Below are 27,395 nucleotides of genomic sequence, written 5' to 3'. Positions count from 1 at the left end.
GGCACCAATATGCTAGCCAGTAAGATGGGCACTCACACTGTCAAGCCAATACCAGCCTGGGAGCTCCTGAAGCATGCTGACATCTGTGTGGGCCCAGTCCCTGTTGCATTGGCCCAGGGTAGGTGCTCACTGAATGTGTGTTTGTTTCATATGGAAGTTAAAGAACACTGTGAGCCAAGTGTATCCACATTCAATTCTCTTCTGTACACATTGGCTAAGTGCCTGCTGCCTCTGTACTAAGAACTGGATGCAGAAATGAATCAAAGGTGGTCTCTGACCCCAGGCAGTTCTCAAGAGGCTGCATCTGATTCAACTCAGCTTTTCTCATCAAAGACCAAAGGCCATCTCTGTCTTTAGAAAAACTGGATCATGATTTCTGTGACTAAGGCAAACGTTTAAGGGAAGGGTAAAACAAAGTAAAGCAAATGGAGGATTACTTTAAAAAGGATGTAAGTGATAAGTCAATATTTTAGATTCCAAGTTCTTAAGATAGAAATAACCAAACAGAATCTATTTAAGCACAAATTCTCTAGTACCAGAAATAATAAATTTCTGAAAAGGTAGCTTTACTTGTCTAATATTATTTAAAGCTAACATAATTATTCTCTTGCAAGAATTATTAAGTCATCTTACATGGAAACCATAAGTAAAAATCTAAAGTTGGTATCTGATTTTATCCACTAGATGGTTAATATCTTAAAAAAATTCAAATCTAACTTACCTATGTCTTTGGCCCTTGAAGCTAAAGGTCGTCTCCACTGTGTGACAAATTTGTAAGCATCAAGTCGGATTTCAATTATGTTGTTCAGTAAGGCCAGAAGTGGTGCTAGGGGAAAAGCTGCCACAAAGATAGTTGTGAATCCAAACTGAAGAACTAGAGAATGGAAAAGGAAAAAGAACAAAGAGTATTGGTTTTCTATTACTATTTTCAAAAGGATAATAATCTGAATGTGTCCATGTCTTCACCCATATTTTTCCCAATAAAGAAGCACAGGAAACATCTCTACAGAAAAATGGCCAGGACACTGGAGAAACAGGCACTTCCTGGGCCTGAAAGTAATGACATCCTAGGAGAAATGACCACACCTAAGATGCAGATCTTGTTTTCTAAATACCATTTTCTAATAAATGGAACAGAGGTCCTTGAATAAATGTTTGATTCTAGAGCTACAACAGGGAAAATACAAGGGGAGTCTGGAATATCTCATGATGTTAGGAAGTCCTTGAAATAGAATGGGGAACATATCAGTAGAACACAGGACAAACTTGAAGAAGCTACCAATAGCCAAAGCTGGAACAATATATACAACAAAATAGATAATGATAGTATTGAGTTACAATCCAAAGACTAAGTATATAAGTCCATACTGATATAAATAACTGAATAAATGGGGGAGAAGGTATAGCTCGTCCTTATGGCAGAATTTTAATTAGCAAATTAGAAAACAAATGTGTAAAAATAAATCTAAAGGAATGTTAAAAATAGAAAATCACTAGTGGTCAAAAACATCACAATAGTAATTGTTGCAGGCAAGAATCACCAAAGAATGATAGTGAAAAAATAGGACATTTGTATATTCTCAAAGTATCTCCCTTCATGATAGTAATTACAAAGGGAAAAACATTATCCTTACCGTGGAAAAACCTGGTAGCCATCACCTTCACCAAGTAAATATTACCAATAATAAGACATATTGACATCCCATACCACTATATGATGTACTGAGGTGCGTACATCATTTCTGTGGTGTGGTATGGACATTTCCACCACATTAATTCTTCCAATCCATGAACACAGGATGTCTTCATTTGTGTTTTCTTCAGTTTCATTCAGCAAAGTCTTGTAGTTTTCATTGTACACATCTTTCACTTCCTTGGTTAAATTTATTCTTAGTTATTGATTTTGATGCTATTATAAATGGAACAGTTTTCTTTATTTCTCTTTCAGATGTTTCATTATTAGTGTATAGAAATGCAAATGATTTCAGTTGATTGTATATCCTACAACTTTACTGAAATTGTTTAGTGCTGACAGTTTTGTTTTTGTTTTGGTTGAGTCTTTGAAATTTCCTATATGCAAAATCATATCATCTGCAAATAGTGACAATTTTACTTCTTTTCTGATCTGGATCCCTTTTCTTTGTCTTGCCTAATTGTGCTAACTAGGACTTCCAGTACTATATTGAGTAAATGTAGGGAGAGTGGACATTCTTGTCTTCTTGATCTTAAAGAAAAGCTTTCAATTGTTCTCCACTGAGTATAACATTAGATTTAGGTTTATCATGTATGGCTTTTATTATTTTGAGGGATGTTCTTTCTATACCCAATATGTTGAAAGTTTTTATTTTTTTATTTTTATTTATTTTTAATTTTTTTTTTAACATTTATTTATTTTTGAGATAGAGAGAGACAGAGCATGAACGGGGGAGGGTCAGAGCGAGGGAGATGCAGAATCTGAAACAGGCTCCAGGCTCTGAGCTGTCAGCACAGAGCCTGACGCGGGGCTCGAACTCACGGACCGCGAGATCATGACCTGAGCCGAAGTCGGCCGCTTAACCGACTGAGCCACCCAGGCGCCCCTTGAAAGTTTTTATAATGAGAAGATAATGTATTTTATCCAATGCTTTTTCTGATGCTACTGAGATAATCATATGATTTGTATCTCTCATTCTATTAATGGATTACAGTTGACTTGCATATTTTCAACCAACCTGAATCCCAAAGATAAATCCCAGGTGGTCATGATTTTTGAAGTAAAGAATACATTAAGATGATTAGTTTGCTAATATTTTGTTGAGAATTTTTGCATTTATATTTACCCATTGGCCTTTAGTATCAGGGTAATGTTGGCCTCACAGAATGAGTTTGGAAGTTTTCTCTCTTCTATTTTTTGGAATAGTTGGAGAAGGATTGCTATTATTTTTCTTTACATGTTTAATAGAATCCATTAATGAAGCCATATGGTTCCAGGGTTTGCTGTGGTGGGATATTTTTTATTATCAGCTTATTCTTTACTTGCTAGTGGTCTGTTCAGATTTTCTATTCCTTCTTGATTTGCTCTTGAGGTTGTATTTTTAGAAATATATCCATTTCTTCTGGTTACCTAATTTGTCAGCATGTAATTTTTCATTAGAGCCTCTTATTATCCTATGTATTTCAAAGTACCTGTTGTATTATCTCCTTTTTCATTTCTAATTTTGAGTCTTCTCTTTTTCCTTAGTCTAGCTAAAGGTTTGTAAATTATGTTTACTTTTTCAGCACATCAGCTCTCAGTTTTGTTGATTTTGTCTATTGGTTTTCTGGTCTCTATTTCATTTATTTCAGCTCTGATATTTATTATTTCCTTCCTCCTGGTAACTCTGGGCATAGTTTGTTCTTTTTTCTAGTTTATTGAGGTATAAAGTTAGGTTATTTGAAATCTTTTTAATTTCTTAATATATGCATTTATTGCTATAAATTTTACTTTCAAAAACTGTCTTTGTTACTTCTGGGGAAGAGAGCAGAGTAAAAGGATCCTAAGCTCACCTTGTCCCCTGGATACACCTAGATAACACCCACATCAGCGTAAATAACTGAGAAAATGACCCAAAGATGGGCAGAACAGACTTTTCACAACTAATCATACAGAGGCCACATAAAAAATGGAAATCAAAGAGGAAATCAAAGAATACATGGAGACAAATGAAAATGAAAATACAATGATCCTAAATCTTTGGGATGTAGCAAAAACTGTTCTAAGAGGGAAGATTATAGTAATATAGACCTACCTCATGAAGTAAGAAAAATCTCAAACAAGCTAACCTTAAAATTAAAGGAGCTATAAAAAGAAGAACAAACAAAACCCCAAAACCAGTAGAAATAAAGAAAAAAGATTACAAAAGAAATAGAAAATTAAAACACATTAGGACAAATCAATGAAACCAGGAGGTAGTTCTTTGAAAAGATCAACATAAATGATAAACTTTTAGTCAGACTCACATAAACAAAATCAGTAAATGAGAAAGGAGAAACAATAACCAACATCACAGCTATACAAAAGATTATAAGAGAACATTATGTAAATTATATGCCAACAAATTGGACAACCTAGAAGAAAGGAATAATTTCCTAATATATAATCTCCTAAAACTAGATCAGGAAGAAATAGAAAATTTGAACAGATTGATTACCAGCAATGGAATTGAATCAGTAATCAAAAACTCCCAACAAACAAAAGTTCAGGACAGATAGACTCACAGAATTCTACCAAACATTTAAGGAAGAGTTAATTTCTATTCTTCTCAAACTACTCCTAAAGATAGAAGAGGAAGGAAAACTTCCAAATTAATTCTATGAGGCCAGAATTACCCTGATACCAAAACCAGATAAAGATATCACAAAAGTGAGAACTATAAGCCAGTATTTCTGATGAACACAAATGCAAAAATCCTCAACAAAATATTAGCTAATCAAATCAAATAATACACTAAAAAAAGCATTCACCATGATCAAGTGGGATTCCTGTGATACAAGGGTGGGCTCAAAATTCATAAATGAATCAACATAATTCGTCAGTAAGACACAGGGTAAGAACCATATGATCATTTCAATAGATACAGAAAAAGCATTCAACAAAATAAAATATCCATTCATGATAAAAAAAACCCTCAACAAAGTAGGTTTAGGGGGAACGTATTTCAATATAATAAAGGCTATATATGAAAAAACCACAACTAACATCATACTTAATGGGGAAAACTGAGACCTTTCCCCCTACAATCAGGAACAAGACGAAGATGTCCACTCTCACCAATTTTATTCAACATAGTCCTGGAAGTACTAGCCACAGCAATCAGACAAGAAAAAGAAATAAAAGGCATCCAAATTGCTAAGGAAGAAGTAAAACTTTCATTATTTGCAGATGACATGATACCATATAGGGGAAACCCTAAAAGCTTCACCAAAAAAACCCTACCAACCAACACTGATAAATGAGTTCAGTAAAGTTGTGGGATGTAATATCAATATACAGAAATCAGTTGCATTTCCATATACTAATAATGAAGTAGCAGAAAGAGAAATTAGGAAAATAATCTCATTTACAATTGCACCCCAAATAATAAAATATCTAGGAATAAACTTAACCAAGAACATGAAAAACCTGTACTCTGAAAACCATAAAACTTTGATCAAAGAAATTGAAGATGACACAAATGGAAATATAATCCATACTCATAGATTGGGAAAATTAATATTGTTAAAATGTCTATACTCCCCAAAGCAATCTACAGATTTAATGAAATCTCTATCAAAACACCAAGAGTATTTTTCCTAAAACTAAAACAAGTAATCCAAAAATTTGTATGGAATCACCAAAGACCCCCAAATAGCTAAAACAATCTTGAAACAGAAGAACAAAATTGGAGGCATCATAATCCCAGATTTCAAGATATACTTCAAAGGTACAGTGATCAAAACACTATGGTACTGGCACAAAAATAGACACATAGATCCATGGAACACAACAGAGAGTCCAGAAATAAACCACAATTACATGGTCAAATAATCTATGACAAAGGAAGAACGAATATGCAATGGGAAAAAGTCTCTTCAACAAATGCTGGGAAAATTGGACAGTACATGGAAAAGAATAAAACTGGACCACTTCGTCACTGCATACACAAAAATAAACTAAAAATGGATTAAAGATCTAAAGGTGAGACCTGAAACCATAAAAATCCTAGAAGAGAGCACACACAGTAACTTCTCTGACATTGGCTGTAGCAACATTTTTCTAGATATGTCTTCTAAGGCAAGGGAAACAAAAGCAAAAATAAACTATTGAGACTATATCAAAATAAAAAGCTTTTGCACAGCAAAAGAAACCATTCAAAAAACAAAGAGACAACCTGTTGAATGGAAGAAGATACTTGCAAATGATACATATGCTAAGGAGTTAATATCCAAAATAAATAAAGAACTTCACCAACCTCCCTCCCCCAAATAATGAAATTAAAAGTTGGGCAAAAGACATGAACATACAGTTCTTCAAAGAGGACATACAGATGGCCAACAGATACATTAAAGGGTGCTCAACATCATTCATCATCAGGGAAATGCAAATCAAAACCACAATAAGATATTACCTCACACCTATTGGAATAGCTAAAATCAAAAGCACAAGAAACAAGTGTTGGAGAGGATGTGGAAAAAAATGTACCCTTGTGCACTGCTGGTGGAAATGCAAATGGTGCAACCACTGTGGAAAAACAGTATGGAGGTTCCTCAAAAAACTGAAAATACTATTACCATATGATTCAGATACTCCACTGTTCAGTATTTACCCAAAGAATACAAAAACACTAATTAAAAAAAAATGCATCCCTATGTTTACTGCAGCATTATTTACAATAGCTAAGATATGGAAGCAACCCAGGAGTCCACTGATAGAGGTATGAATGGATAAAGAGGTGGTATTTATATACAATGGGATACTCAGTCATCAAAAAGGAAATGAAATCTTGACATTTGCAACAACATGAGTGGATCTAGAGTGTACAATGCTAAGTGAAATAAATCAGTGAGATAAAAACAAAAACCATATGGTTTCACTCCTATGTGGTATTTACGAAACAAAGCAAAAAAAAAAAAAAGACAAAAAAAATAATCCTGACTCTTAAATACAAAGAACAAACTGGTAATTAACAGAGGGGAGGAAGCTGGAGGGCATGGGTAAAAGAGGTGAAGGGGATGCTGAGTACACTTATCATGATGAGCCCTGAGTAATGTATAGAATAGTTGAATCACTATATTGTACACCTGAAATTAATATAACACTCTATGTTAATTACATTGAAATAAAAAAAACTATCTTTGTCCTATAAGTTTTGGTATGTTGTGTTTCATTTTTATTTGTTTTGGGATACTTTGTTTTCCTTTTGATTTCTACTTTGACCCATTAGTTGTTCAGAAGTATGTTTTTTAGTTTCCACACATTTGTAGATTAGAACTTTCTTCTTGTAACTTTCCAGTTTTATACCACTGTGGTTGGAATATTTAGTTGGTATGATTTCAATCTTCTTAAATTTGTTGATTTTATGTCCTACCATATGATCTATCATGGAGAATATTCCATGTACACAATGAGAAGAATATGTATTCTGCTGTTGGATGGACTGTTCTATATATGTTTAAGTCCATTTGGTCTAATGTTTGGTTCAGTTCCAATGTTTCCTTGGTGATTTTCTGTCTGGATGATTTATCCACTGCTGATAGTGGAGTATTGAAGTCCTCTAGTATTATTGTACTGTTGGTCTATTTTTCTCTTCAGATCTATTAGTATTCGCTTAATATATTTAGGTGCTCTGATGCTGAGTTCATATATATTTATGACTATTATATCTTCTGGATGTATTGCTTCCTTTATCATTCTATAATGACTTTGTCTTGTTACTGTTTTTGCCTGGAACTCTGTTTGACATAAGTATAGCTAATCCCACTTTCTTTTCATTTCTACTTGCATGGAGTATCTTCTTCCATTCCTTTACTTTGGGCCCATGTGTGTCTTTAGAATTGAAACAAGACTCCTGTAGGCAGCATATAGGTGACTCTTATTTTTTAATCCAGCCAGCCACCCTGTACCTTTTAATTGGTGAATTCAATTCATTTACATTTAGAGTGACTATGGATATATAGGAACTTACTACTGCCATCTTACCATAACCAATAACCTTTTGGCTATTTTGTATTTATTTTGTTTCTTTTCTCCTTTGTTTCTTTCTACCTCTGAAGCTGGTGTTTTCCATTGTAATATGCTCAGTCTTTTTTTTTTTTTTATGTTGCATGAATCTACTCCAGAATTTTGCTTTGTGGTTACCATCAGGGTTACATAAAATATCTCACGAATAAAACAGTCCATTTTATGCTGATAGCAATGTATCTTCATTTGCCTATAAAGCCTCCACACTTTTACACCTCCCTTTTTGTATTTTTGATGTTACAATTTACTTCTTTTTATGCTGTCAATTCATTAACAAATTATAGTAGTTATAATTATTTTTAATCCTCTTTTCTTTCAATCTTTATACTATATTAAGGGGTTAATACACCATCCTATTACAGTCTTCTATTTTGAATTTATTTTTTGCCTTTACCAAAGTTTTATGTACTCTCATATGTTTTTATGTCACCAATCAGCATCTTTTCATTTTTAGCTTGAAGAACTCATCAACATTACTTGCAAGGGAGGTACTGTGGTGGTAAACTCTTTTAGCTTTTGTTTGTCTGGGAAAGCCTTTATTTATTCTTCATATCAGAGGGAAAACTGCCAGGTAAAGTGTTCTTGGTGGGTAATTTTTATCTTTCAGTACTTTAAATATGTCATTCCATGCTTCCTGGCCTGTAGAGTTTCTGCTGAGAAATCTGCTGACAGCCTAATGAGGATTCTTCTTAGGTTACTTCCCCCCCCACCCCCCCCCCTCACCTCCTGTCCCTGTTTCCTTTAAAATTCATTATAACTGATTTCTAACAGTTTCATTATAATGTGTGTTGGAGAAGTTTGTTTGTTTTTTTGCATTGAGATAAGAGGGTGTTCAACTAGCTTTGTGCATTTGTGTGTCCAATTCCTTCCCATGATTTAAGAAGTTTTCAGCTATTATTTCTTTAAACAAACTCTCTGCCTCCTTATCCCTCTCTTCTCTTTCTGGTATAGCAGTTATTCTTATATTTGCCATTATAACTGAATCTGAGAGCTCTTATAGGGTTTCTTCAGTTTTTAAAAATCTAAATTCTTTATCCTTTATTTCTCTATTCCTATCCTCTAAATCATTTATTTTTTCTTCCATCTGACTTTCTCTAGTACCTAACTTATGCTCTCCATTGAATTCTTTATTTCATTTACTGAATTCTTCAGCTCCAGAATTTTTTTTTTTATAAATTCAATCTCTTTGGTAAAGAACTCCTTCTGTTCATTCATTTTATTCCTGAGTTATTGAATTGCCTGAGTTTTCTTGTAGCTCACTGAATTTCTTCATAACAGTTTTGAATTCTTTATCAGTTAAATTATAATATTATGTGCCTTAGAATTTTGTTGCTGGAGAATTATTTTCTTTTTGTAATACCATATTTCCTTGATTTTTTCATAGTATTTAATGGTAGGAACCTCCAATTTTGCATTTGAAGTAGCAGACATTTTCCTTTGTTATGAATTTATGTTTACATTTCTTATAACTCAACAGGCTACATGCCTAATAACTTTTATAGTTTGCCAAACATATGGAAACTCTAGATGAAGAAATAGTAAACTATTGCTTTCAGGCCAGTTCCGGCCAGATCCCTGGTTTTGTTTCTTTTTGAAAACCATCTCTGAACTAAACATGGTTTTTTATATGTGAAGTGCTTATATTTATAAGTACTTGTATAATATTTTTCCTCTTGACTCCAAAGCTTAAATTATTTACTATGTAGCAAGGTTCTTGATCTCTGTTATCAGTTATGTTTTTTTCTACAAGAAAATGTTCCTTGTGCTGCTGTTAAGGCAGATAAAGAGGGAGATGATCACTTCAAATATGGTCATTGATTAAGCTGGGCTGGTTTTAGATGGTAGTTTTTATAAAGTGTGGTTCACCTCTGTTTTTTTTTTCTTGTTCTTTGGCTGTGACTGAGAACCTGGTGAGTCTGTATTTTCTTAGTCCTGAAAGACTGTGAGAGGTTCAGTTCTGTCCTTTGGAAGATTTCAATGTTAGCTCCTTAGCTTCTTCCTCATCACATCTTCAAAATATTACATTATTAGAGACAAAAAGTGGTTTTACATAAAGCTAAAAAGGTCAATAGTAAACTAGGAAAATCCTAAACTGTTTACACATAACACATCTTCAAAATGCATAAAAGAAAAGGTGACAGTACTAAAAGGATAATAAATTCACGATCATATGTGGGAATTTTAATATACTTTTCTTAGTGAATAAAATAGTATCTTAGTAGATAATATCTAGTAGAGAAAATAGTAGAGAAAATAACTTAGTAGATAAAGTAGACGAAGTTTAATAAGACCACAGAAGATAAAGACAACACAAACAGTGTTGACTAACTGACATATGTAGAGCATTATATCAAATAATTGCAGGACACACTTGAAGCACTCACCAAAATAGACAATATACCAGGGCATAAAGCAAATCTCATCATATATCAAACAACTGAAATAATATAGAGAATATCCTCTGACCACAATGAAATTAAATTAGAAATCAGTGACAGAGGGATAACTAGAACTAGAAAATTCCCATCTTTTGATAGTAAGCAACTATCTAAACATGTAACATTACTAAAGCAACATTACTAAAGTTGCTTACTTTAGTAACATAAACATAAAAGTAAGCAACATTACTAAAAAAATACATAGATCAAATATGAATGTCAATGGAATATATCTTAACAATGAAAATAAAACATGCCAGAATTTATGGGATGCAGCTAAAGAAGTGTTCATAGAGAAAATTATAGCTCTAAATGCCTATATTGGATAAGAATAAAAGCTGAAAATCAGTGATTTAAGCTTCCCTCTTAAGATACTGGTAAAAGAGAAAATTAAGCCCAAATAACACATAAGAAAGGAAATAAAGATAAAAGCAGAAATGAATGAAATAGAAGGCAAATGAGTAATAGAGAAATAAAATCAACAAAGCACAAGTTGATTTTTTTTTTTGGAAAAGATTAACAAGTCTCTTGACAGACTGTTAAAGAGAAAAAAGAAAAGTACAAACTATAGAATTATAACTGAAAAAGAGAACAATATTACAGGCCTTATATAAACAAAAAGTTAAGAAGAGGGTATTTCAAACAATTTTGTTCCACTAAATCTGAATACTTACATGAAATGGATAAATTTGTTAAAAAACAACTAAGAAACAGCTCTTAAAATGGATACTCAAAATAGAAAATGGAAATAGTCCTATAGCTATTAAGTAAATTAAATATACAGTTAGAAATCTTCCCACAAAGAAAATTCCAAGTCTAGCTAACTTCACTGAGTTCTTCCAGATATGTATGTAAGAAATAATAATCTTACACAAGCTGTTTAAGAGAATAGGAAAAAAGGGGGAAAATTATCTGAATCAGAGGTCATCATAACAATGACACCAAATTCTGAAACATTACAAAAAAGAAAGTATAGTATATGTTTCATGAACTTACATACAAATATTAGCAAATTAAATTTGGCAATACAAGCAAAAAAAGGATGACCAAGTGATTATTTTTTCCAAGTCTGCTAGGTCAGTGGAACAACCAATAAAACTTTAACAACCAATAGAATCAATCAATGAAATTCGCCACATTAATAAAGAAGAAACACATGATTTTAGTAGATTTAGAAAAATGATTTGATAGAATTTAATTACAACTTACGATAACGCTTAGCAACCTAGGGATATAAGTAAAGTTCTTACACTTAACAAAAGGTATGTACATGGCAAGGTTGGGGGATAAATGAGTAGGCAGGGCACAGAGGATTTTTAGGACAGTGAAAATACTCTATATAATATTATAAGGATAGATATATGTCATAGTACATTTGTCCAAATCCATAGAATGTAAAACACCAAAAGTAAAGTAAACTATGGACTTAGGGTGATTATGATGTGTTAATGTAGGTTCATCCTTGGTAAGAAATGTGCCACTCTTCTCAATTTTGTGGTAAATCAAAAACTGCTCTAAAAACAAAGTCTTAAAAAATCAATCAGACTTCCCACCAACAGTGCAAGAGGGTTCCCCTTTCTGTGCATCCTCACCAACATCTGTTTTTTCCTGAGTTAATTTCAGCCATTCTGACAGGTGTGAGGTGGTATCTCATTATGGTTTTGATTTGTATTTCCATGATGACGAGTGATGTTGAGGATCTTTTCATGTGTCTGTTGGCCATCTGGATGTCTGCTTTGGAAAAGTGTCTATTCATGTCTTTTGCCCATTTCTTCACTAGATTATTTGTTTTTCGAGTGTTGAGTTTGGTAAGTTCTTTATAGATTTTGGATACTAACCCTTTATCTGATATGTCATTTGCAAATATCTTCTCTATTTCTGTTGGTTGCCTTTTAGTTTTGCTGATTGCTTCCTTTGCTGTGCAGAAGCTTTTTATCTTGATGAAGTCCTAATGGTTCATTTTTGCCTTTACTTTTCTTGCCTCTGGAGATATGTCAAGTAAGAAGTTGTTGCAACCGAGGTGGAAGAGGTTGCTGCTTATCATCTGTAGGATTTTGATTGTTTCCTGTCTCGCATTTAGGTGTTTCATCCATTTTGAGTTTATTTTTGTGTATGGTGTGAGAAAGTGGTCCAGGTTCATTCTTCTGCATGTTACTGTCCAGTTCTCCCAGCACTATGCTAAAGAGACTTTCTTTTTTCTATTGGATACTCTTTGCTGCTTTCTTGAAGATTAGTTGGCCATATATTTGTGGGCCCATTTTTGAGTTCTTTATTCTATACCATTGATCTATGTGTCTGTTTTTGTGCCAGTACCATACTATCTTGATGATTACAGCTTTGTAATATGCTTAAAGTCTAGAATTGTGATGTCTTCCACTTTGGTTTTCTTGTTCAGGACTGCTTTAGCTATCTGGGGCCTTTTGTGGTTCCATATAAATTTTAGGCTTGTTTGTTCTAGCTCTGTGAAGAAGCTGGTATCATTAAAAAAATTTTTTTAAGTTTATTTATTTATTGAGAGAGAGGGGCAGAGAGAAGGAGAGACAGAATCCCAAGCAGCCTTTGCATCATCAGCACACTGCTCAATGTGGGGCTCGAACTCACAAACCATAAAATCATGACCTGAGTTGAGACTGAGTTGGACACTCAACTGACTGCCACCAGGGGCCCTTGTTGGTGTTATTTTGATAGAGACTGCATTGAATGCAAACTGGTACAGCCACTCTGGAAAACAGTATGGAGGTTCCTCAAAAAATTAAAAATAGAACTACCTTATGACCCAGCAATTGCACTAGCATGAATTTATCCAAAGGATACAAAAATGCTGATTTGAAAGGGTATATGCATCCCAATGTTTATAGCAGCACTATCAACAATAGCCAAATTATGGAAGGAGCCCACATGTCCATCAGCTGGTGTGTGTGTGGGGGGGACACACACACACACACACACACACACACACAATGAAATACTACTTAGCAATGAAAAAGAATGAAATCTTGCCATTTGCAACAATGTGGATGGAATGAGAAGGTATTATGCTAAGCAAAATAAGTCAGAGAAAAACAGATATCATATGATTTCATTCATATTTGGAATTTGAGAAACGACAGATGAACATAGGGAATATAAAAGGAAACTGGACAGCACTGGACAGCAATATGCAGAAGAATGAACCTGGACCATTTTCTTATACCAAAGGAAAAATAAGATAAAAACAAAGAGGGAGGCAAACCATAAAAGACTCTTAAATACAGAGAACAAACTGAGGGTTGCTGGAGGGTGGGAGGGTGGGGGACATTATGGAGGGCACTTTTTGGGATGAGCAGTGGGTGTCATATATAAGAGATAATCACTGGGTTCTACTCATGAAGCCAAGACTACACTGTATGTTAACTATCTTGAACTTAAAATTTAAAAACATTTTAAAAAATCAATGAGAAAAGAAAATCCCAATATAAAAGTAAGCTAAGTGTAGAAATTATAAATCTGATTCTAAAAGTTACAGGGAACCAATTTTGAAGAAGAACAAAGTTGAAGTTTTTGTTCACTTTAATATATCAGCAAGAGAGTAAGAAGCCAAGTCACCAACTGGGAAAGGCTATTTGATTTACAACATAGATACCTGACAAAGGACCCATATCCAAAATAGGTTAATAACTTCTACAAATCACTAAGAAAAAGAAACAATAAGATCATGGATTTGAATGGGAATTCACACAAAAAAGCATAGCCTTATAGCCATAAACATATGAAAAGGTGCTCAGCGTTACTAGTCACCACGAAATTTCAAATTAAAACCATGACATACTACGACATACCAACCAGAGAGGCTAATATTTGCAAGGACTAACAAGTTTTAGTGAGTGTGTGGAATAACTAATACTCTAAGACTGCTAAGTTGTAAATTGGTACAACTTAGTTTTAAAAACTCAGTGTTTGCTGAAGATCAACAGGTGCCTATCTTATGGCCCAGTAACTCCACTCCTACATAAATTCCCTTCAGAAATATGTACATATGTTAACCAAAGCACAGGTACAAAACGTTCACAGCAGTATTATTTGTAAAAGCTCAAACCTGGAAATATCCCACATATCTATCCCCAGTAGAATGGATAGATAAATATTGCTATATTCCTATTTATTTCCAGGAGCCTAGAAGATCTGCAGACTCACAAAATAGTTCATCTATTGGCACAGTGACATCTGCATTTCCACAAGTAAATTTGACTTTTTTTTTTTATTCAAGCTTGACAGAGGCTTTTATTCCTATTAGAAAGCATTTATCTAGCATGTTTATCCTTAGCAGTGCTCATGAAGTTTCATACTCATAAAGTAAATTTTATGATATGGGAGAGGGTTGAAAGTTGGGGGTGGGGTCTATGTGATTTAGGGGAACAGAAGAGAAAATTGGGGACTATCTGGGAGTAGAAACGTAAAAAAAAACCCCACATATGCCTAAAGATGGAGGTGAGTATCAAAGAGAAATTCCACCTGCTTCATAATTTTCCTTCAGGTATACATTCTAAGAATACTATATGGTAACGAAAATAAAATTTTACTACCTGTAGCAACATAGAAGAATTTTATAAACATGGTGTTGAATGAAAGAACAGTATGTATTTTATAATTTCATTCATATGGGAATTTAAAAAAGCTACAATTAATCTATGGCATTAAAAACCAGAAAAGTAGTTAGTGAGGGTGTTATGATGTGGAAAGAAAACAAAGGAGCCTTCTTTGATAATGATAATATTCTGCTTCTTGATCTATCACAAAGAATGGCAAACATTTTCTTTAAGGAGTCAGTAAATATTTCAGACTTGATGGGCTGGGCTATACAGTGTCTGGCACAACTACTCAATTCTACTGTTGTGTAAAATGAACTATAGATAATATGTAACTAAATGGATATTGCTATGTACCAATAAAACTTTATTTATAAAAATAGGCAGTGGGCTCAATTTGGCCTGAGGGCTAGTAGTCTGTCAAACTCTTACTTACACAGATGGGAAAATTTGTAAAAATTTATGGATCTGTACACTTACTTGTATAGTTTTGCATTATCTGTTATACTTTAATGAACACATTTAAAAATATATAAAACAAAGCAGGGAAGTCATTAAGAAAATAAAATGACGAGAATAGAAGGAAGCAGTTAGGATTCTCTGGCCTGCTTGCGATGCTTCCAAGATTTGTTTCTTGTTACAGATACCGCAGTACTTGGAACTGTACTAATTCCAGCCACATAAAAGCTTCTTTTCAAGCACTCAATATACCAACATTATTGTTCATTTCCTTCTTTATGGGAGAAGAGTCCATTAAGAGACCTCAAAGGGGTTAGTTCTCTTAATGAATTCCCTTTATTAAGTTTTATTATTAATGCCCACATTGATTTCTTCTCTGAGTTATATCATTCTGCCCTTCTATAATTGAAACTCCAAAAACAACAGTAGATGCTTAAGACATAAGCAATCTAAAAAACGTTAAGCATCAATTCTGCTATTCCTTTAATTTTCAGATTTTTCCCAGAAAGAACTCCTTTCAGAAGTAATGCTTCTTGTCCATCCGTACCCTCACTTTTACCCCCATGTTACAGAGCATAAACATAATTGAAAAAAACAAACAAACCTATACACACTCAATATATCTGCTAAGAGATTTTGTTAGCTTTTCTCCCCTGGGAGATAAGAACAGGAAAATAATAATAATGATACAGATAACATGTACCAAGTATATACTATGAGCCAGTCATTGTTCTAAGCCCTTTCCATTCATTAACTCATTTAATCCACATAAAGACCTTATGAAGTGGTTACACTCATTATTATCCCCACTTTAGAGGTGAGCAAATTGAGACAGAGATTAAGTTATTATCCAAGATTTCATAGTTAATAAGTGATAGGGCTGGGATTTAAACCCAGGCAATCTGTTTCCATAGCCCATGCTCTTAAATAACATGCTAAGATAAATAAGTAGGGTTTGAATAATAGAGAAATCTAATTCCCTAAATGTAAGTTGCATAGTTTAAGCATTCCTGGCTTCCTGCCATCATCTCCAAGAGAAATGGCTGTTCCCCCTAAGTCTCCCCTGATGCATCCTGCAGCATCTATTATACTTTACTGCACTTATTTTTACATCTCTGACTTTCCCTCCACATAAGTTCTTTGAGAGCTGGGACTATGCCTTATTCCTTCTTGTAGTTCTAGTGCCAAGCATACGGTCTGTCTGGACATAACATGGCTCAATACATGTCTGCTAAATGAGAGAATCAATCATGCCATGAATGATAACTCCTTTTTCTTTGGCCCACCAAATTTTCCAACCCATTCTTGTTTTCTGGTGATTGATTATAAGGGACAGGACGCAATATCATGAGGAGTTTGAAGCGACCAGGCTTTTGGCACCATCTCTATGGATTGAACTTCTTAAAGCAAGAAACTCTCTCCTCTGAAGCACCTAAGAATCCCCACATGCTTCTGGCCTCAGTGATAATGGGTGCATGTCTAGCTGAATTATAGCTTGAGATCTAGAATTTGAATTTAGAGTTAATAGGATAAAATAGGATATTTCCATACTCATTTCTAAGTATTCATCGAAGAGTCCATAGGCATTCATGGGCTGAAGGTTGTAGTCCTTTTCCCACTGTGGGAAACTTATTTTTCTTTCAGGTCCACGTTCCTGTCGTACTTTCCTTCTGGTCCACCAATTCTGAATTAACCTGCACGACAAGATAAGTTCCTTTAAAAAAATATATGGCTGTTCGTAAGACATAAGTAATAAGACAGAATTCAAATATGGAACCATCATTTAAAACTTTTTAGGATCGGCTGCCAAGGACATAAAACCTTGGATTAGGAAGAAAATAACAATGGAGGCTATACTTCATGCATTTGTACTTGCAAGTGAACAGAATGTCTGATGAACTTATTTTAAATATTCATGAAATTGTTTCATGTTTAGTGTTGCCTTGGAGGGTTGGATAGAGGACAGAGAGCATCTATGAACTGATCCTCTGGCACGAAGGCAATACCCTGACCTTGGAGTAGAGGAAGGTTTGGCTTAGCTGATTTAACTCAGGACCCATGAGCAGTCTTAACCATGTGGGTGCTGATCTGCATATTCTGAGGGAGGTCCTGGAAGATCTGCAAACCCACTAAATGTTTCCTCTTTTTGGCACACTGAAGTCTGCATGCAGTTCCACAGTTGGACTTGCCTGCTTTTAGCTTGATCTTGAGACAGGGGCTCTGATTCCCAGTAAAATGCATCCTATACTGGTGAGGTTAGCACATTAATCCTTAGTAATGTTCAGGAGTGCATCTTATGATACGGAATGGGGTTAAGGAAATGGGTGGGGGGTCAGGTCTGTGTGCCGTAGGGGACAAGGAAAAATTGAAGGGTATCCAAGAGTAGAAATGCTCAAAAAACCCCCCTAAAACAAAACCAACCAACCAACCAACCCAACAAACAAAAAAACCCAACCAGAAACAAAATGTGAAATAAAAGAAAAAATGAGAGGGGGTATTGAAGACAAATGACCTATTTCACAATTTTGCTCTATGTCCATAATACTAGAAGATAAAATATAGTTCCCTTGGGGGCACCTAGGTGGCTCGGTCAGTTAAATAACTGACTTCAGCTCAGGTCATGATCTCACAGTATGTGGGTTTGAGCCCTGCATCAGGCTCTGTGCTGACAGCTCAGAGCCTAGAGCCTGCTTCAGATTCTGTGTCTCCCTCTCTCTCTGCCCCTCCCCTGCTTGTTCTCTGTCTCTCTCTCTCAAAAACAAATAAACGTTAAAAAATATATATATATATATATAGTTCCCTTGATGTCTCTGACATTTGATAAATTATGGTTTATACTTTAAAGAAGCATACAATGCTGTTAATTTTTAAACTTTATGCATTTAAAAAAGTTTTATAGAAAACATCAAGCACTTGGAATACGTTTTTTAAAAAGAATTCTAAGAATCGAAAACTACTGGCATTGGCTCCGACAAAGAGCCAAGAGGGGACTTTTTCAAAGCGATCCAAGTTCTAGATAATTGTTCTGGTTGAATGGTCCTCCCTGAAACCTGGAGTTCTCTATGGAGACACCAAGCTGCCATGAGAACCAATAGGTGTGGAAGGAATTAAAGCAGAAAGAGAGGGGCTCCTGGGTGGCTCAGTCAGTTAGCTGTACGACTCTTGATTTTGGATCAGGTCATGATCTCACAGATTGTGGGTTTGAACCCCATGTCGGACTCTGTGCTGACAATAGCTCTGAGCCTGCTTCAGATTCTCTGTCCCCTCTCTCTGCCCCTCCCCTGCTTGCACTCTTTCTTTCTCTCTCACAAATAAACATAAAAAAAAAAAGCAGAAAGAGAAGTTGCTGATTTATGTTCCTTTAAAACTTAACTGACCAGAGCTGAGCAAACACAGCAGAATTCAGTTATCCTTATAAAAGTGATGCATGTTTTTTGCCTATTGTCATCAACATAAACTCTTATCACCAGGTGAACATATTTTTGCTGGTTAGGATATGTTGACTTAGAAATACTCCAGTTTCTTTTCTGCATCTCTAAACTTTTTTTTCCCATAAGTTCCTTTTCTGTAGAGTTTGAATTTAAGATAGTTAAAAAAAAATTAATTCCTGATTTATCATGGGCGTGGGAGAGCAGAGCTCTAGTTAATGTGTCCTAACTAGTGAGAGCCTTGCAGTGCTATGGTATGAGGGTCAGAGGCATCATTTAAAGAAACTTCCAAGCAAGTGTTCAATATTTAGGGCCCCACAGAGACTTTTTAAAAGGATATTCACTATCATTCATACTTCTTATGCTAAATCTTCCTAAAGAGCTAATGTTTATTACTTTCATGACCGTCTTTGAATAACTGAGCACGAACGCTTAGCTCCAGGTACACGCCCTGGTGTAACTGCTGAGTCTGCATTGCTTATCTTACTTGCCACACCTAGAAAAGCCAATAATGAGCAATGCTGCATCTCTACTACACATGTCTAAGGTACTTACGGGTAGCCAAGTTCCATGAAATTATTCCAGGTCTGCTTTAGCACCATTATAATACCCATTTGCATACAGAGATCAATAAGGCATCCACTAGGGTGGCACTGCGAGGTAAGCAAACACAGAAATTCCAGAATCAATGGAGAGGAAGAAAGAGTGTCTCGTTTCTAATCTGCACAAAGTGGCCCTAGGCTGTTTAATAGAAGTCTGTAGCAAACAAGGAAATAGGGAAGAATACAGACCTCTTCTAGTCTCCATCTGTTTATCAGCCTCAAGTAGGCACCTGGGTGTCCTGTAAATCTTTAACACACAGAAAAACAGACTATTAGCATCCTGTAGGTCTAAGCTTTCGGTGACTATTATGTTCAGGGTAGCCTATCCTCCAGTGAAAATTATGGGTACAATCAGGTCTGAGAGAATTAGGAAACTCTCCAGAGCTGTCAAAACTGCAGCTTCTGGAATTCTCCGGGGGATATATCCCTTTCTGGACTGCCTGGCTGCTAACCACAGAGGCCAGCTCTTGTTGCTTGCTGTGACTTTGAACATTTTCTGCTAAGTATCAAGTGCTCTGGCCTGTGTAACAGCATGTTGGATTGAAACACATTCTGATCTTTTTGAATGAACGTTTAATTTAAAAAAATAACCAGCTTCACTATTTGACTAGAATTGCATGCTGAAGTAGCTCGAAACTGAGGAGAGGCTGCTGCATCCATCCCAGCAAAACCCAACGCTCCACCCTCCTCTGGTTCTCATCTCCTGGGAAACACTTCCTGGAGCAATGGAATCCATAGGACAGGACTTCTCCACACAGGAGCCTTTCCAAATCCTCATAACTGCTGGATTCGGAAGTTGCCTACTCTCCTCTGGAGTCCTACGTCAGCCCCTTTCCTGTCTGGATGCCTTTCCCTTTTCTGTGAAGGCCGGCATCCAGGATACACTGCAGATCACTGTCCCCATTACACCACCTGCTTGCATTGGTGTGAGACCCAGGGTCCTGATTCAGGTGTGCATGGAGCCCACAAGTTTTAAATTCATCCTTCACTTGTGCAAATGCTTCTCCTCTGTGTACCTTACACTGAGAAAAGGTGCACAGGTAATACTTGAGTGGAGTGACCATTCCCCACGAGGAGAATAGGAAGGGAAAGGAGGAGGCTGATCTTCTCTTTTTAGCCTTTGTAAAAATTACTCTAAAGGAGGTGCTTCTCTGTCACCCTGGTCAGCGACCTCTGAGCGCTCTGTCCTGGCCTCCAAAAGCGTGGAGAGATCAGGTTCTTACCTTCCAAGGAAGAATGCGATGTAAAATGTGGAGCTGTTCAGATTGACAAACTGAAAAAGAAACATTTTCAGGGTGAAGCTGTTCTCCCATTCAGACTCTGTGCGAGGCTGTTCTGTGGACAAAAGGGGAGTAGAATTTGATAGGCTGCATTTGACCCCTTCTCAACTCCCTCTGCCCTGCTCCCTATACACACAGGAGCAGAGGTGTTCTAAGGAAGCTGCAGGAGACCACAGTGCCTGTAGATGGTATGTGATGGAATGGACCACCCAGGGGATCGAGCCTTAAGCTTGCAGACCAGTCCCATCCAGGTTGTGGTGGAAAGCAGCTACTGACATGTCTGAAGGGATGGAATATCCAGTTTGTTCTGCTGTGACAGGATGCCCAGAGAGCCTGGAGTAGAGGCAGCCAAGCTTAAGGGGCCTCATTCCCAGGCCTGGCACCCTGCAGGAGTCTTTCCGTTGCTCTTAGTTTCCCCCTGTGAGGTAGGGTCTGTGTGGGGTCAGTTTCTCTTCCAGCTCCTAATAATTCCTTGTTCTCAATATCTATTCTGGTGAAATGTCAGGTGCTGTTGGGCAAGAGGGAGTCAGACCCCCCCCCTCCCAGAATGCTGAGTATCTGACTTCTTTGCCTGTCACCCTCATCCATCATTTTTCATTCCCGTGGACAAAAAGGAGACGACCTCATTTTTAGAGCTTTTACTGTATATCACCATCTGCATCTTATAATATCCTGACCTCAGTCATGTGCCAGTTCTCATCTCTTTATATTTTGACTTCCATAAAGCAAATGCTCTTTGGACACTGATATGAATCAAATATAAATCAAACTTCCAACTTGACATCTCATGTCAAATGCACCTATCCTTCCCTCGGAGCTTCAACCTCATCCCAAACAATGTCAAGGAAAATGTATTTAATACAATAGTACTTTTTCTGTTTCCACATTCCCTGAGCTTCTATTGCTCTTTACCATTTCACCCCATCAGTTCCTTTTCCACTAATTATAATTCAAAATGCTTGCTGGAGCATATCTGAGAAGGGAGGGGAGAATATAATTTAACAAGGGTGTACTGCTGATGAGGGAAGAAAATACAGGATTGATGTGGGGGTGGGGGAGAGGGGAAAGTGAGTGATGGGCATTGAGGAGGGCGCTTGTTGGGATGAGTGCTGGGTGTTGTATATAAGTGATGAACCATGGGAATCTACCCCAAAAACCAAGAGCACACTTTACACACTGTACGTTAGTCAATTTGACAATAAATCACATTAAAAAGATAAGGGTGCCTGGGTGGCTCAGTTGGTTAAGCGACTGACTTTGGCTCAGGTAGTGATCTTACAGCTCATGAGTTCAAGCCCTGCATCATCAGGCTCAGTGCTGACATCTCAGAGCTTGGAGCCTGCTTTGGATTCTGTGTCTCCCTCTCTCTCTGCCCCTCCCCCATTCATGCTCTCTCTCAAAAATAAATAAACATTAAAAATATTTTTTAAAAAGATAATAAAAGAGTTTTGGCTTTGTTTCACTTCTGCTACTGAACTACTGGTAACCTAGGAAGGTGTCCCACGTTGTTTGCCAGCTGGGTGGGTTCCCAGGTATCTCAACCACAGATGGACCAGGACTGTATCACCTCGGCATCTTTGCCAGCCTGGATCAAGGTGCCATTGGACACAATCTGCCAATGCAGTTACCTCTTCTGTGGATATGAACCTCTTTCTATCTTTTTGGGGAAGGAGAAGTAAGGATGGAGGTTTCAATGACATTAAAGGAGATATGCCACATGCCTACCCCTGTACCTGGTACATAGAAAAGCTCGATACATGGCATCTTGTATTATGATTATTATAAATGAAAGCGCTTTTGTGATTTTTCCCCCCTCTGGACAAGCTATATATGGGAATGTATTAAAATAGGTTACTTGTGGGAGCATGTAATTTTCTGAAATTGTATACAGTAAAATGACTGATGTTTCATTAACAAAATTGGGACAATTTTTATACCTTGAAAACATGGAAAATGCACAGTATATAGTAGGCTTCCAGATTGTTCTAATGCTTTATGGAGTCAGAGACATGTTCTTAAAGGTGACTTGTCCAGGTGAGTGTTATTTCTACAAACATCAGTAGTAGTGGTCACCTACATTCCTGGTAGAAGGCTCCCAGTCTCCAAAACAGCTAACCTTGCTGTGGTTTTATATATACCATGAAAAACTTGATACATTTTTATTTAAATGAAAATTGTACGCAATAGCAAGTGAACAATTTTCTAAATGATTCTGGGCACTTTATTCACATGTACTTTTGTGACGCTATATTTTTTGTGCATTAAGAGAAAACCTGTCTAAAATTACATTACCTCATGATAGATAATATTTATGACAAGCTTTAAAGCTTTAGACAGAAAAGATCCCTCAATTGCTAGACATACTTAAAATGTTCCATTGAAAGCAAAGAACTTATTGTATGCAATTTGAAATAAAAAGAATATTTCTTTTCAGCAGTATTTCATAAATGAATCTTTGAAAGGATGCTTTACAGACCACAGTACTGTACCATGAAATAAGAAGGGTCTCACTTACCTAAATTCGTCAGAAGAAGTGCAACTTTTTCATAGAGCTGTAAAACAAATTTCATACATTTAACAAAAAGACCCTAGATGCTACAAAATATGTAATTATAAAGGAAATAGGTAATCAAGTCATGAGTGAAAATAATTTCATTAACCGCCCATTACTTGAACAATGAAAACATTGTAAACAAACATTGTGTCCTTTCTGGGCAAGAAAGAAATGCACAAGGTCCCATTTTACTATTTTTAAAATTTCACTTCTTATGTTGGAGTGAATAATTCTGTGGCAACAAGACTAGCTGCCACTGATGACCAGCTTGCTATGTGATGGCGGGCAAATCACAACATTCTTGGACCTTAGGATCTCTAAGACTGATTCTGATGGTAAGATTCTATAATCTCAGGGCACCTGGGTGGCTCAGTTGGTTAAGCATCTGACTCTTGGTGTTGGCTCAGGTCATGATCTCAAGGCTTGTGAGTTTGAGTCCCCCATCGGTTTCTGTGCTGATAGCATGGAGTCTGCTTGGGATTCTCTCTCTCTCCCTGTCTCTCTGCCCTTCCTCTGCGTGTGCTCTCTCTCTCTCTCTCTCAAAATAAATAGATAAACTTAAAAAATGTAAAAAATTCTGTAATCTCACTGTTTATGGACTGCTGTATTTTCTAGATTAGAGCATTAATAAATACTAAAGTGATGAAACCTTACTGGGAACTCCTAAGTTTATACTCTGCTTTTCCATTAGTGGATTGGATGCATCCTTCACTTACCCAGCTGTTTGGTAAATAGAGGGTCCTAAGAGGGAAGGGATAGTGTGTGTGTGTGTGTGTGTGTGTGTGGTGTGTGGTGTGTGTGTGTGTGTGTGTGTGTGTGTGTGTGTGTGTGTGTACATGATTTATAAAAGTGCAGGGTACAGTTCAGGGTAAACCCAAGTTTGCATCCCCAGAGAGGGTATAAATTGAGAAAAAGAAAAAGTGCCTTCTCTAAAATAAAAGATGATAAAATGGAAATTTCAGAAAACTAGTGAAATATATTTGAACAACATGAAAATTAAGATCCTATTTAGACTGAAATGGTGAAAATGCACTGGTTAAAATTCCCCTGGCTGGAATTATAACTTTACCAGCTAGCAAGCTGTAGGGCTTGCGCATGTTACCTTATCTCTTCTTCAAACCATTGTTTTCATTTTATGTGGTTGAGAATGGGTATAGGACTCATTGATCTTAAGGTCCTTCAAGCTTCTCAATTCCCTTATTTGGGATTTTGGCTAACTACAGAAATAGATAAAATACTGGCTGTATGATTCTAAACTTTCAGCAATGACTATGCTTTGCTATAGTAAGATAATTAATATGGCCATAGTATCAAATTTTGTGTATAGAAACTTCAGACTCTTGGAATCCAGTGTTAAAAGAGATTGGTGCAGTTTTTCATAAGAAATCCTGTGGTGTAGTCATACATTTTAATTTTATCTTAAAAATACTGGTTAACCACAGATTAGGACAGGTGTTTTTTAATAAAATATATTTTACTGTTAACACATTTTATCATTAAAGTTAATTATGTAATTTTCAAGGAAAATTAGATTTGACTGAGACAACCTTTCTCAAAATACAACTTGAAAAAAAAAGTTTATTTGTTGATTTTGAAAGAGAGAGGAGGAGAGGGCAAGAGCGAGCAGGGGAGGGGCAGAGAGAGAAGAGAGAGAGAGACAGAGACAGAGAGAGAGAATATCCCAAGCAGGTTCCACACTGTCAGCGCAGAGGCTGATGCAGGGCTTGATCTCATAAACTGCAAGATCATGACCTTAGCCAAAATGAAGAGTTGGATGATTAACTGACTGAGCCACCCAGGTACCCCTCAAAATACAATTTCTGATTATCTAGTTTATCATTTGTATCTTTAATGTTTGTTCAAGTGCTGCACTTTGCACTCCTGTCTCAAAGGTCTTGATAGCTGGTGACATGCCAACATTATTTTGGTTTGGACACTGAAAAAAAAAAGGAACTTAGAGAAAGAACAATGCAGGAGTCAAAATATGATTAATATTAACCTTGTGAAAAATAAGGCAAAGTGTATGGGGACACAGTAGGGATCCATGGCATCTATGAACATTTATAAAACATTTATAAAATGTTCACAGATGCAAGGGGATGGACACTGAGGTTTTGAACAGGATGCAGCTGGAAAGGGCACATAAGCAGAGGGTGTGGCGACTAGCAAGAGACCTTCAGATGAGTGGTTTCTGGAAAAGGTCTGGTTTCTCATTAGGCAGTTGAGATAGAAATAATGGATGATTTGTTCCGATAAAAGCAGTAGAAAATCTCTTCTCAAACTGGATGCCACAAATTGGGAAAGTTAAAATCTGTAACTGACAGAAAGCTTTCTGACCTTAAGTATATTTCCAAAAGAAACTATGAGTGCTTCTAATTTGATCTTGTCCACCTGATCAATGTAGGTGGGCATGTTCTGATGCAAGCCATGTTTTATGGTTTACTTCTTTTTGGAACAAGACATTGTGGTTTTCACTGTTTAGAGTATAATGAAACATCTGATTCATATTGGTATGCCTGAGTAAAAAGGATGGCAATAACTTTTAGTCTCCTCCTGGGATATATTCTAATTGACATCTTTTGTTTGTAACCATATTAAGATGTTCTTTGGTCACAATAGAAACAGAATGAGAGTGAAACAGTATGACAAGGAGCAAGAAAACCCATCCTACTCACTCTATCGTTCAAGTATTTATTTTTCAAGAAGAAATAAAATGAAAACTAATAACTGCCACTTAAACAGTTAGTAAGAAGTAAATACATATCATAAAACCTAGAAAATAGACATCCCTTATACATCTGCTTCTTCAGTTAGGGTTGGAGAACTCTAGCATAAAGTCAGAAACAGGGTATGTGATCTATAACAATATTATTTAAAAATTAGAGGCTGTAATGAACATAAGATAAAAGCCAATCTAGCTCTCAAGATTTTTATATTCAATTAATGTAAAGTAGTAATGATTCATGACTAAATGATGATTTCTTTTTTGCAAGACAAGTATGGCCAAAATTTTAAGTAGTTGAAAATAACTTATGTAGCCATAAAAATGCATATGAAAATGTGCATGAAACTATCTTAAGTTGAATAATTTCAGAAGCCAGTAGATAGTTGAATTCTGAACTGGTCAAAGCTACGTTATAGTTATTAGTCTGTCATCTGTCCTTTAAGTGATATTTGCTTCTTAAGGACTTACTTGTTAATTTATTTTTTGATATTCTGATGAAAATCTTTCCAAACTATATTACACACTTGGTTGCCTTCATAATGGAATGTGCAAGGCTTCAGGGAATAAGATAGGACTGTAAATGTGTGTGCTCAGATGGGGATGTCATCAGAGATGGCTGAGGAGAGTAAGGCAACTGCTTCCTACACAAAAGGGTCTTGGATGCTGCTGCTTTGAGAGTTTTTACATATATATTTTTAAAATTTTCCTTCCTTCCCCTTGCTATGGCTTGTCATTTCTTGCTCTTGTCAGAATTCTTGCCTTAGTAACCTTCTGTTTTTCTAGTTTGATGTTGGTGAGAAATCAGAACATCAAAGGTGTTCACATGTACCTAAAATAAATGAAAATATACCTTAAAGGCATTATAAAAATACATATTACCTTTAGTGAGTGGACTCTACATCATCCATTTCAGTGACTCTGATGTGCTTGTTAGATAAAACATATAAATGCCTAGTAGTCTAGCTCCCAGCACATAGTAGGTGCTTTGCAATGTCCACAACTATATAGTTTTCCTACCTCCTATGCTCCCTCCTTCATTGTTTGTTTACTTCCTCTTTTCTTGGTGTGTCTCATGAAGTAGAGATTGCAGGGTAACTGATTTCTAGTTAAACAAAATGTTACACTGACAACATTGGTATCTGCTCAAAATGTATGAGCAACCATGTATTTATAGACTCATTACATGTATACAGGAATTTATTAAGATGTACAAATTAAATTTTAATAAGACATTAGAGAAAAGAGAGCTTTAAGTCATTGCAAACTACCTAGACATAGAATCTTTCACTGCCCTGGCTGTTTGTTTAATTTCACTATGAATCACTCCCCTTCACGATGTGTATGTTCCACAATTAACTTGGAGACCAGCTAAGTCCTAGAGGAGGGAGTGCCAGGGGGTACCACATATCTACTCTCAATCTCCAAGTTCCTGTTATTAATCAATAATAATAGTAATATTAGTAGCAGTAATAATACTAAATCACCTACATTTTATTAGCTCAGTGATTACTAATTCACTTAAGAATCATAAATGAAGTTTTTCAATATTGGGTGGGTTGAATTCTCTTAGGGATCACTCTGAGTATATTGGTTATAGAATTTAGAA

General features: G+C 36.0%; 1 protein-coding gene across 7 annotated transcripts in view; it reads right to left on the bottom strand.

The window, feature by feature from the left end:
• The window catches only part of ANO4 (anoctamin 4), a 412,471-nt gene that overhangs the window by 23,407 nt on the left and 361,669 nt on the right, over positions 1–27,395 (bottom strand). For all 7 annotated transcript variants that reach the window (XM_027071002.2, XM_027071003.2, XM_027071004.2 and 4 more), the window contains 6 exons: positions 23,026–23,062; positions 20,454–20,565; positions 19,420–19,477; positions 19,184–19,281; positions 16,752–16,894; positions 722–874 (listed from right to left, as the gene is read on the bottom strand). In XM_027071002.2, coding sequence (XP_026926803.1) covers positions 722–874; positions 16,752–16,894; positions 19,184–19,281; positions 19,420–19,477; positions 20,454–20,565; positions 23,026–23,062 — 601 coding nt within the window. The remainder of the gene's footprint in view (positions 1–721; positions 875–16,751; positions 16,895–19,183; positions 19,282–19,419; positions 19,478–20,453; positions 20,566–23,025; positions 23,063–27,395) is intronic.

This window comes from Acinonyx jubatus, chromosome B4, assembly GCF_027475565.1.
Source record: "Acinonyx jubatus isolate Ajub_Pintada_27869175 chromosome B4, VMU_Ajub_asm_v1.0, whole genome shotgun sequence".
Taxonomy (NCBI): domain Eukaryota; kingdom Metazoa; phylum Chordata; class Mammalia; order Carnivora; family Felidae; genus Acinonyx; species Acinonyx jubatus.
Note: the sequence above shows the minus strand (reverse complement) of the source record. Positions and strands in the feature narration are given on the sequence as shown.